The sequence below is a fragment of the Ovis canadensis genome, chromosome 14 (assembly GCF_042477335.2).
Source record: "Ovis canadensis isolate MfBH-ARS-UI-01 breed Bighorn chromosome 14, ARS-UI_OviCan_v2, whole genome shotgun sequence".
Lineage (NCBI taxonomy): Eukaryota > Metazoa > Chordata > Mammalia > Artiodactyla > Bovidae > Ovis > Ovis canadensis.
This window is the reverse complement of record NC_091258.1, coordinates 53,141,259-53,153,872: the sequence shown is the minus strand read 5'-3', so window position 1 is coordinate 53,153,872 and position 12,614 is coordinate 53,141,259. Positions and strand designations below refer to the sequence as shown.

Sequence of the window (12,614 nt, the reverse complement as noted above, 5' to 3'; positions counted from 1 at the left end):
CTGCTGAGTTTTCCAAATTCGCTGGCATTTTGAGTGCAGCACTTTCAAGCATCATCTTTTAGAATTTGAAATAGCTCAGCTGGAATTCTACCACCTCCACTAGCTTTGTTCATAGTGATGCTTCCTAAGACCCACTTGACTTTGCACTCCAGGATGTCTGGCTCTAGGTGAGTGATCATACCATCGTGGTTATCTGGGTCATAAGGATCTTTTTTGTATAGTTCTATGTATTCTTGCCACCTCTTCTTAATATCTTCTGCTTCTGTTAGGTCCGTAGCATTTCTGTTCTTTATTGTGCCCATCTTTGCATGAAATGTTCCCTTGCTTGGTATCTCTAATTTTCTTGAAGAGATCTCTAGTCTTTCCTAATCTTTTGTTTTCCTCTATTTCTTTCACTTAGGGAGGCTTTCTTATCTCTCATTGCTATTCTTTGGAACTTTGCATTCAAATGGGTGTATGTTTCCTTTTCTCCTTTGCCTTTTGCTTCTTTTCACAGCTATTTGTAAGACTTCCTCAGACAACCATTTTGCCTTTTTGCATTTCTTTTTCTTGGGGATACACAGCCTCCTGCACAACGTCATGAACCTCCGCCCACAGTTCTTTAGGCACTTTGTCTGTCAGAACTAATCCCTTGAATCTATTTGTCACTTCCACTATATAATCATTAGGGATTTGATTTAGGTCATATCTGAATGGTCTAGTAGTTTTCCCTACTTTCTTCAATTTAAGTCTGAATTTGGCAATAATGAGTTCATGATCTGAGCCACAGTCAGCTTCCAGTCTTGTTTTTGCTGACTGTATAGAGCTTTTCCATCTCTGGCTGCAAAGAATATAATCAATCTGATTTTGGTATTGACTATCTGGTGATGTCCACACGTAGAATCATCTCTTGTGTTGTTGGAAGACGGTGTTTGCTTTGAACAGGGCATTCTCTTGGCAAAACTCTGTTAGCCTTTTCCCTGCTTCATTTTGTATTCCAAGGCCAAACTTGCCTGTTATTTCAGGTATCTCTTGATACCAAGTCAGTTTAGGATCCTGTAACTGAAACCACAATCCTACTTCTTCTTCATTCTCCACCAGTCTGTGAAATGTTAGAGTTTTTGCTGTGTCTAAGTGCTGACACATGATTTGTTGACTTGAATTGAATTGTGTTAATACATCTCATCATGCATACTAGCCAATAAGCTCTCTTATTCATCTTCTGGCAGAGCACCTTATCCATGGTGGGTGTTCTAACAGGTATTTATTTAATATGAACAATCTTACAGAGCACACTACTAGAACAAATGATTCTGAACACTCTCCTTCAAGCCTCTGTTAATAAAAGGAATCCTGGTTGGTTCCCTCACGACCTGGGTAGACACTACCACACCCAGACCTTTCGTGTGACAGCACAGATCATACCTGTGGGATCTTCCTTAAGGCTTGGTCTTCCCTGTTGACTGTGAGGTTCATCAGGGAGGGACTACTCACTGTTGTATTTCTATGACCCAACACAGGGCCTGGCACACAGTAGGTCTGGATACATATTCCACTCAGTGGCCTGTTTCAATGAATACATCTGACCATGTCAATCCCTTCCCCAAAGCCCTCCAATGGTCACCCAGACCAAAACCCAAAGTTCACAACACACGTCCCAGTCGTGCCACACACATCTGGCCCCTGCCCACTTCTCCAGATGGACTTCATTGTCATTCTTGGCATAATTTTGGGGGGCTCCAAAATCACCGCAGATGGTGATTGCAGCCATGAAATTAAAAGACGCTTACTTCTTGGAAGAAAAGTTACGACCAACCTAGATAGCAAATTCAAAAGCAGAGACGTTACTTTGCCGACTAAGGTCCGTCTAGTCAAGGCTATGGTTTTTCCTGTGGTCATGTATGGATGTGAGAGTTGGACTGTGAAGAAGGCTGAGCACTGAAGAATTGATGCTTTTGAACTGTGGTGTTGGAGAAGACTCTTGAGAGTCCCTTGGACTGCAAGGAGATCCAACCAGTCCATTCTAAAGGAGATCAACCCTGGGATTTCTTTGGAAGGAATGATGCTAAAGCTGAAACTCCCGTACTTTGGCCACCTCATGCGAAGAGTTGACTTATTGGAAAAGACTCTGATGCTGGGAGGGATTAGGGGCAGGAGGAGAAGGGGAAGACCGAGGATGAGATGGCTGGATGGCATCACTGACTCGATGAACACAAGTCTGAGTGAACTCCGGGAGTTGGTGATGGACAGGGAGGCCTGGCGTGCTGCGATTCATGGGGTCACAAAGAGTCGGACATGACTGAGTGACTGAACTGAACTGAACTGAAGGTGGACTTCCAGCTTTTTTATGTTGACCAAGCTCTTTCCTGGCTCAGGCCCTTTGCATGTGCTGTTCCTTACAATTCTCTCCCCCTCTCTCATCACCAGACTGCTGTTTTTCAAGTTCCAACTTGAGGTGTTTGCTCAAGGAAGTCATCTGTGACCTCATGCACAAATAAGGTCATGTCTCCTGACACATGCTCTCACTGCGCCTTGTGTCTTTTCTCCATAGTACTGTTTGGGACTGCCATTTAAACAATTACATTTTCATAGTTTGCTTACAGTCTGTAACCGCAACCAGTGTCTCAGCTTTGACTATGTCAGATTTTCAGCACCAACACAGCCCTCGACTCAGAGATGCTCCACACATACCTGTTTTGAATAGTAAATAATTTTCTGCTGGAAACCTGCCTAGGAGTAGGCTGAGTCCTGCTGTGATATCTCCCTCTCCTTGCAACCATGCCTGCCCCCTGCCCTGAGCAGCAATCTCTTCCTTGTCCTGGGCCTCCTCCACTTACTGCTCACTCTTAATGGCACATGAAGTCTTACACAGGTATAAGCACATGAATTAAAGAATGTGAATCAAATAGTTTAAGTCAGTGATTTTCAAGCAGTATTAGGCGATCGATAAAATAGTTGGTCTCTCAGTTTCCTCCTGTATATCACAGGAAAGATATCAGACTTTCCCACATAGATTGTTGTGAGGGACACCTGGGAAATGTGTGTAATGAATGGCTCGATGCCCAGTACATACCAATCAAAAATGGGTAGCTATTCTAACTGGTTACTTTAATTATCAAAAATTCTTCTCCAACCATTTCTGTACTATGATGTCAATTTTACCTATGTAGAATAAATGATGGACTGAAATGCATTTTCAGTGCACAGAATATCCCTTCATTTTGGTCTTATACATCAGAAATGATGGAAATAGAATTTCCATGGCAATTCACCTTTCAAAGGAATGTAGGCTTAGATTAGGAATTTTTAGTTGAATGTGTACTGTCCTCTGAAGTTGAAAAAACACTTGTGGGGTGTGGGTCTAACAGGATTCCCATTGATTTAGTTTCCTACATGAAAGTGTGAACATGTGGACCCCTGGCTGGAGAGTGCCCGGCCCTCCACTGCACAGCCTCACTGACCTTCTCCAGTCGGTAAACGAGCTGCTTGGTGGAGAGCTGGATGAACGGCGCCACAAACTCACAGATGATGCTCACGGTCATCACCAGGCTCTTCCCCTTTTGTGTCCCAATGATGGTGTGGCACACCAGCTTTTCTTTGACTACCTGCGGACAAGATATACCAGCATTTGTGGACCCTCCATAGTTCAGGACACTTAATGCTCAACCATCAGCTGCTGCTACTGCTAAGTCACCTCAGTGGTGTCCGACTCTGTGTGACCCCACAGACGGCAGCCCACCAGGCTCCGCTGTCCCTGGGATTCTCCAGGCAGGAACACTGGAGTGGGTTGCCATTTCCTTCTCCAATGCATGAAAGTGAAAAGTGAAAGTGAAGTCGCTCAGTCGTGTCCGACTTTTAGCGACCCCATGGACTGCAGCCTACCAGGCTCCTCCGTCCATGGGATTTTCCAGGCAAGAGTACTGGAGTGGGGTGCCATTGCCTTCTCCAACCATCAGCAAACATTCTCAACTACTTGCCTGGGGACACCAGGGAAGAGCAGTTTTCTGAGCAGTGCATGTCAGGGAGGGGTCTCTCACAGTTAAAGTCTCATTGGTTAGATACGGCCAGGGTGGATCCTGTGTGTACTTCTGACTGTCCCTGAGGGCACAATCAATTTACATCCAGTTCATCCAGTATGTTTATGGAAGATCTATTATGCATTGGAGCTGTTAGGGACTGGATACACAAAACAGTGATGGATGAGGCAGATAAAGATCCTTCACGGGCTATCACTGTGCTGTACACCTGAAGCTAACACAACATTGTAAATCAACTACACTTCAGTTAAAAAAAAAATCTTCACAGGCTTAGAGTTCAACGGTAGTTACACAATTTCTTACCAAGCTAGCTGGAAACTGACTGGAAGAATTTTGCCTTACCTATTTGAATATTTAAAAATCATATATGGTAACTAATACGTCTTTGGACCCAAGAAGCCTAGATTTTTATAAAGTAGAAAGGAATTTATGTCATGAATAGCCTTTTTTGAAGACTGGCTAAGGTTTCAGATGTTAATGAATTCAAGACTCATCTCATTTATGTAGCAGAACTTGGAAGAACATTCAGCAAAGCTTTTAGTAAGGCTATTCCTGAATTCAGAACCCCAGTAGCTCAGATTTAATGGCTTTAAAAATAGTCAGCACCTGATAATGACACTGTAAACCTGTTCCTGCAATGGGCCGTCAGTGTTGAGCTGAGGGGCTGCATTCTATTCATCTTTGCATCCCCAGTGCCTACTGTGGTGTCTGTCGTGTGTACATACTCAGTGAAAGGTGGCTGAATTCCTCAATAACAGAGAGAAAGAACACATTATACACGCCACCATGGGAAATAACTGTCTTTTAAAAATTGAAGATGTGTTTTACCTGAAAATATTCTGTGAAGAAACAATTTAAGTGAAACAAAGTGACCTTGTGACCCCAGAGGAGCTAAGCAGTGGACCAGATTTCCCACCTCATCTGCTAGGAGACAACTTATTACTGTTTCCTTTTGCATGAGGAGAAAGTTCAGCATCGCATCCTAATTCGGTAACATGAGCAGAAGCTCAGGTAACCACCGTTTCTCATTCACAAAGTCCGTCTTTGTGAAGAGGCTTATAAATGATTTCAGATTTTTATGTTTTTGATGGTTTCTAACCTCCATGAGGTGATAAGAATAAACAGACACATGGTTCGATCTGCCTAAATGTCTTTAGCAGAATGGTGATAATGTGAATAATAGCAGAACATCAGAGCTGAAGATAAATGCGGCTGTTTTATCCTTACATAAAAGGTGATGATTATAAATGTGAATCTTTCAACTCAGGCTGAGAGGAAAGGAAGTGAAGACATTCCAATACCTGGATAGGAGAGGCAGCCAAGAGTGACTACAAAAACATTTTTAAAAATAAATATTAAGTGAATACTACTAAGTGTTAATAAGGGGCTTAGCTTTGGCTGAACGCTGGTTGTCCTTCTACCAGAGACCTACTGGCTTTGTTGACTCTGGGGATGAGAACCTGCTTTAAATGGCATTTTAAGATTGGGTTCACAGTAGCTGCAGAAACAAACGGAAAACTCCACAGTGCTGAACCTTGAACGGAATGGGTGCTGCCATGGTAACACAGAGCTGTATGCAGTCCTTGAGAAACCATAGCCTTCCTTCAGATAAATGTCAAGAGACTCACCTAAGAAACAGAGCAAAGATTTATTTAGGAGCATAACAGCTTCTAAACACGGCGTCCTCTTACCCTGGGAGTGGAAGAATAGCCTTCGAGTATCACATCGATCGTCTGGCCTGGGGACAGCTCCATCCTGACGGGGTGGAGCTGAAACACGGGGCCATGAGGCTCTCTGGGTGCCTGGCAGCACTGGACCTGGGGCTGGCTCTTAGCACGATCCTTCTTGGCCTGTCTCCTCTTGCTCAACTTTTCTCGGGGACAGAAATCTTCATTCATCCAGAATAACTGTTGGGCCCGACGTCCCTTGTTGGTCAACTTGAAGTGGTAGTAATAGGTGTCCAGGCTGGAAAAGAGAAGGGAGGGATTCACAGGACTTCCCTGTGGGTTGCTCTGTTCAGCTCTACACCCTTGGGATTTATCCCTCTAGAAGTACTTAAAAAGTGAGCAAAAAAATAGACATCAGTATTTTTTTTTTTTTTTTTTGGTAACGTAGAAAGGCTAAGTTCAGTCGCTCAGTCGTGTCCGACTCTTTGCGACCCCATGAATCGCAGCACGCCAGGCCTCCCTGTCCATCACCAACTCCCGGAGTTCACTCAGACTCACATCCATCAAGTCCGTGATGCCATCCAGGCATCTCATCCTCGGTCGTCCCCTTCTCCTCCTGCCCTCAATCCCTCCCAGCATCAGAGTCTTTTCCAATGAGTCAACTCTTCGCATGAGGTGGCCAAAGTACTGGAGTTTCAGCTTTAGCATCATTCCTTCCAAAGAAAGGCTAACCAGTGATGCTATTAGGAGCTGCCACAGTAGCAGGACGATGCAGCACCTACTCACAGGGTCATTAGTAGTCCCTGAGTTGCCATCACCAGGGAAGGGGTTGTGGAAAGTGGCTCCGTCCTCAGTCTTTCTCATCAGGAGAAGCCACCACAGAACACAAAGACACAGATCGTGTGGAAACCACTTTCATCTGCAAGAAACCGTTCTGAGGAGTGAAAGTAAAATACCTCCTGGAAGAGAAGCTTATTTCAAATTGTGTTGAGAAAACTTCTAGTGACCAGTAAAATGCCTTGTGATGGACTCAATTTGAAGGGAAGTTAAAAGAGAGAAAAAACATGCTCTAAGCCTTACAGTCAAGGAGATTGTAATAGATCAGAACACCAGCCAGCCTGGTCATTTTTCTTAGACTCACGTGCTTTAAAGATGCTACTATTCCATTCACTTATTCATTCATCTGTTCCACAAATAAAGTACCTCTTTATTGTCTTGTTTTTTTGTGAGCTACAGGGATTTATAAGACCTTGGAGGTGGTTTATATGTGTTTTTGAGTGTTTTTTTTTTTAACTGATTATAAGCTTATTTTAAAATATTCTTTTCGGGGAAAAACTCATCTCAGGACTTTTAAAATTTATTTTTAATTTTGAGGGACTTTCAGTTTTCATCTCATCTGTCCCTTTTTTGGAAAGATGTCATATCTAATAAGCAAGCTGAACCTTGATAAAAAAATGAGTGCCAGTTGTCAGGTACAACCATTTTTACCTAAATATATGTCCAACAGGGCTTCCTCATTGGAGTCTTTACTTTGTAGTTAGACTTCATGGCTAAAAGTACACTTTTGGGGAAATAACAAGTAATAAATACCATAAACTAGGTAGGGTCTCTGTCACTTATTCACAGTATATCTTTTAACCATCACAGCAACCCCGTAATAATAAGCATATTTACTCCCATTTTATTGACCAAGAAACAGAAGCTCTGAAAACTGAAAGTTGTTGTTCAAAAATATGCCATCAGAAAAGGTGGCATCTGGATATTTCTTTAGATCTCATGCCCCAAAAGTTGGCAAATGTTTCCAGTAAGGGACTGAATAATAAATATTTTAGACCTTTTGGGCCTTGTGGTCCATTACAACTACTCTACTCTCCACTGCAGTGTCAAAGAAGCTGTAGAAGATACATGTACATGAATAGCCATGGTTGTGTTCCAATAACACTATTTTTTAAAATTTATTTTTAATCTGAGGATAATTGCTTTACAATGTTATGTTGGTTTCTGCTATATAACAACACGCATCAGCCATAGTATACATATGTCCCCTCCCTCCTGAGCCTCCCTCTCAGCCCCCACCCCATCCCATCCCACTAGGTGGTCACAGAGCACTGGGGTGAGCTTCCTACATTGTACAGCATCTTCCCACTAGCCAGCTGTCTCACATATGGTATTGAATGTGTTTCAATACTACTCTTCCACTTTGTCCCACCCTCTCCTTCTCCCACTATGTCCACAAGTCTGTTCTCTATATCTGCTTCTCTATTTCTGCCCTGAAAATATGTCCAATGACACTTTATTTATAGAAGCAGGCAATGGGCTGTAGTTTTCCCACCTTCGCTTTTGATGACTCTTCTGCAGATTGCTGGCATCAAGATTTTATGTCAAAAAGAAGGACAGTAGAGTTTAGGCAGAGCAGAAATTGGCACTTAAAAGCTACAGGTTGCTTCTGTTTTCATAGAAAACTATCAGCTAACCCTTCAATTCTAGGCAAGTGTCAGAATATCTTTTGGGGCTCAGTTCATTTCAGTCACTCAGTCATGTCCAACTCCTTGTGACCCCATGGACTATAGCATGCCAGGCTTCCCTGTCCTTCACCAACTCCTGGAGCTTGCTCAAACTCATGTCCATCGAGTTGGTGACACCATTCAACCATCTCATTCTCTGTCATCCCCTTCTTCCACCTTCAATCTTTCCCAGCATCAGGGTCTTTTCCAGTGAGTCAGTTCTTCATATCAGGTGGCCAAAGTACTGGGTTTCAGCTTCAGCATCAGTTCTTCCAATGAATATTCAGGACTGATTTCCTTTAGGATGGAATGGTTGGATCTCCTTGCAGTCCAAGGGACTCTCAGGAGTCTTCTCCAACACCACAGTTCAAAAGCATCAATTCTTCAGCGCTCAGCTTTCTTTATAGTCCAACTCTCACATCTATACATAACTACTGTAAAAACCATAGCTTTGACTAGACAGATCTTTGTCAGCCAAGTAATGTCTCTGCTTTTTAATATGCTGTCTAGGTTGGTCATAGTTTTTCTTCTAAGAAGCAAGCGTTTTTCTACTTCATGGCTGCAATTACCATCTGCAGTGATTTTGGAGCCCAAGAAACTAAAGTTGTCACTGTTTCCATCGTTTCCCCACCTATTTGCCATGAGGTGATGGGACCAGATGCCATAATCTTAGGTTTTTGAACGTTGAGTTTTAAGCCAGCATTTTCACTCTCCTCTTTCACTTTCATCAAGAGGCTCTTTAGTTTCTCTTTGTTTTCTGCCATAAGGGTGGTGTCATCTGTGGATCTGAGGTTATTGATATTTCTCACAGTAATATTGATTCCAGCTTGTGCTTCATTCAGTCTGGCATTTCTCATGATGTACTCTGCATATAAGTTAAATAAGTAGGGTGACAATATACAGCTTTGATGTACTCCTTTCCCAATTTGGAACCAGTCTGTTGTTCCATGTCTGGTTCTAACTGTTGTTTCTTGACCTGCATACATATTTCTCAGGTATTTGACACTATTTGTTGATTAAGGAGAACATGTAATTAAGTCTGGTTTGCAGTATAATGTTTTCTATAATTATATCTGAATGCACTTAACAAAGAAATCTGCAAACAGAGGCATGGTACGCAATGACAAAATGCCCTGGCTTATGGTTAATGGACAGGAGGAGATGGCTCCTAATATTATTTTGTCAGGAACACCTTCTCTTAATGCAGTGTGTCCATCTTGGTTTCAGGGCATCAGACCAAAAGGCAAGAGCATACCTTTGACATCTGTTCACAGTATTGAAACAAACAGGCACCAATTTAGCTGGCTCCTGAGAGTCAACTAGTGACAACATGTGACTCTTGTGAGGAACCATGAACAAATTCCCACACATACCCTCCATGGTTAATATTCAAACCCCACACATTTTAAGAGTTACATTTACATCATTCTGCTCAGAGGTATCTATACTGTACCACCTGTTATTTAAATATCTAGGCTCTCTGGCTTTTCCTGAGTGATCAGGTGAAGCCAACCACAATTATTTCAATTGCTGGTGCTATGATAAGGAGGCAAGCAGAGGACATGATACAGGAAAAAATCACTGGCTTTGCAATACCTGAAAAGATACATTTGCAATATATTTTTACCTTCCTAGTTATATTCTATTTATGTTATCACTAGGTTGCATCTTTATTTTCTACTTTCATGGAGAGAAGTTAGCAATGTATTGAAATCAAGGAAGAGAAATCATGGTTGAGATTCTAAATCTGTCACAGAGAATCTACTCTAAGTTTTAGAGAAGAACACCCTTCCTACAAACCATCTCTTCTCTAGCGCAGAGGGACACAGCTTGCAGTAACCAAACTAAGACTAGAAAATGTCTCCTTGTGGCTGATGAACCACCTGGAGGAAGGAAAGTGAAGATGAGGAGGCTAGTTCTGTTTACTTAAAAATAAGTTTCTGAAGTAGAAGTAGTGCTCAGCTTATGCAATATATATGATATGTATAAAAATTGGTCCATGATATTTCTTTACCTAAAGTGTGCTCCCAAATTGAGTTCTGGTGCAAAGGGCTTATCTGAAACAATGGTGGAGCCAACTCCTGAAGCCTGGACAGGAATTCGGTAGGTGTTGCTATTCTCAATGTCCAAAACGACTGTGTCTTTGAATGTCAGTATGTCGTTCAGGTTGGCAGTCAGTGTCAGTTTGACATCACTTTCCGGGGGAACCATGCCTTCCTTGGGCTCAATGGTCCAAAGGGACTTTTTGTGTGCCTGTAAAACAAGACTACAAGTTAACTGTGAAGATATTCTTGGCTTTTCATTCTGCACATGTCAAAGCCCTCCATACTTCAGATGCCTGGCGCTGCAGAATTCAACATCAGAGACAGACATTATTTTTTTGAATCAAAGCAGCTGGGTGTTTGTTGGCTTTTCTTTTTTCAAAAAGCAATATGATTCTGAAGAGCAAACCTACAATTCTATGTTTGAATGCTCTGTGAAGATTCTTTACATCTTTTTCATAAGATGACAGCTCAGCTCTCTAACAAACTTATACTAATTATCTGCTCTAATCTTCAAATTCTGAGACACCAACAGAAGGTACAAAATCCTTCCTGGAATTTGGAATTTTTAAAAGAAATGTTTTTCAAGTGCAAAGTTTCCGTGATGTTCTAGTAGGGGTGAACAGCTTTCATTAATAAAAACAATGTAAAAATCATCTTGGTTTCTATTATTTCAAAATAATCAATAGAATTTCAAACTTATTTTAAAACATGTTACAGGACTAAGTAATAGAGCTGGAAGTGACTCCCACCAATGTGTTCCCTTTCACTGCTTAGATCCTCATAGCTCAGTCTCTCTCCTCCCCAAGGTCTTTGACTGAACAACACTTTGCAATGAAGCTTACACTTACCGTCACATTTTAAGTTGAGAACCTTCCCCCTCCAGTACTCCTTATACTTTTACCCTGCTCCGTTTTTAAACATCTTCTAACATAGGACATGGATGACTTATCATTATCCTGCTGTCCTTGCACTACAATATACACCCTCTGTAGAAGGGGTTTTCGTCTCTTTTGTTATAGTTGTTCTTGTATCTATAATTATGCGTGGTACATAGTAGATGCTTAATAAATATTTGTTAGATGAACTCATATATCTGCCTTTTAATCAAATCCTGTGATGTCAGAGAACTCATTTATCAACTAAGGTAATGTATCCCTGTTTTTTAACAATCCATAATATCTGGCATGTCTTCCTTACACTAAGCAGAGACCTGTTTGTTTTTGACCTTCCATATACTGGTATTTGGTCCACTCCCTTGGAGCTAAATAGGACAAATTGAATCTCCCTCTTTTGTTTAACAGCCCTTCAAATTACATCTCCATCTTAAGAAGAAAACCTCTTATGGCTCCAAAGTAAGTTGAAAATTTGGCTAATGTGTCAAATAATAATAATTTAAAAAATGACTCAAGCTATAAGCATCTTATTTAAAAATATAAACTCTGTGTCTTTAGTGTTAATCTACCTTCCTAAGCTGCTTTTAAGACTTTTCTCTTTGTATTTGATTAATTATGGTGCAGTTTCACCACAGCGTGTCCAGTTATGAGTTTATTTGTATACCCTGCTTGGAATTTGCTACCCTTCCAGAATCTGTGGTTTGGTATCTTTATTTCTGAAAAATTCTCAGCAATTATGTGTTTAACTACAGTTTCTGCCTCATTCTTTCTTCTTTCTTTATATTACTCCATTATATGTGGGTATGACTTTCCTAGTGTGTCCTCACAGGCTTCATCTGCATTTTCCATCCTTTTTCCCCCTATGCTTCATTTTGGATGATTTCCTCTGAGCTGTCTTCCAGTTCAATAATTCCTTCTTCAGCTGCATATAATTCACTGCTAAACACATCTAGCATATTTTAATTTCAGAGTTTTTTGAATTCAGTTTTATTATTTACTTCTCTTTTTATACATTTTTCAGCCTTTTGAGATCTTTTAAAATTCTGATTATGACATTCAATTTATTAGCTACTTTTCCTCATCCTTCCCAGTCATCTGCAAATTTGATAAGCAAATTGTTTTATATGTACTTAAAAGCAAATACTTTTTAAGTGCATACAGCAAATACATGCTCAGTGGTTCTGAGGTCCAGATATTGTTCAGTTCAGTCGCTCAGTCGTGTCTGACGCTTTGCGACACGAAAGTGTCCAAAAGCACAGTTTCTGCCCCCAGGAAGCTGATGATAATGACATTCAGAGAGACGACCATGCAAAACAAAAATGCAAGTCAGAAGGAGGCTACGGTGCAAGTGTCTCAGGGAAATATAAAGAACAAGCTGCATTTTTGGAGCAGAAGATATTGAAATTCTTTGTATGATGAATTTCCAGACACATTTTCTTTTCTGTTTACATATGAAATTGAGCTTAATTATCAGAGACTGTGATCCTTA

The 12,614-nt window shown here is 41.2% G+C and overlaps 1 protein-coding gene across 1 annotated transcript in view; it reads right to left on the bottom strand.

The window, feature by feature from the left end:
- HYDIN (HYDIN axonemal central pair apparatus protein) overlaps window positions 1–12,614 on the bottom strand; it is a 347,975-nt gene that overhangs the window by 150,614 nt on the left and 184,747 nt on the right. Inside the window, 3 exon segments of the mRNA XM_069548980.1 lie at window positions 3,441–3,584; window positions 5,708–5,981; window positions 10,202–10,440. Coding sequence (XP_069405081.1) covers window positions 3,441–3,584; window positions 5,708–5,981; window positions 10,202–10,440 — 657 coding nt within the window.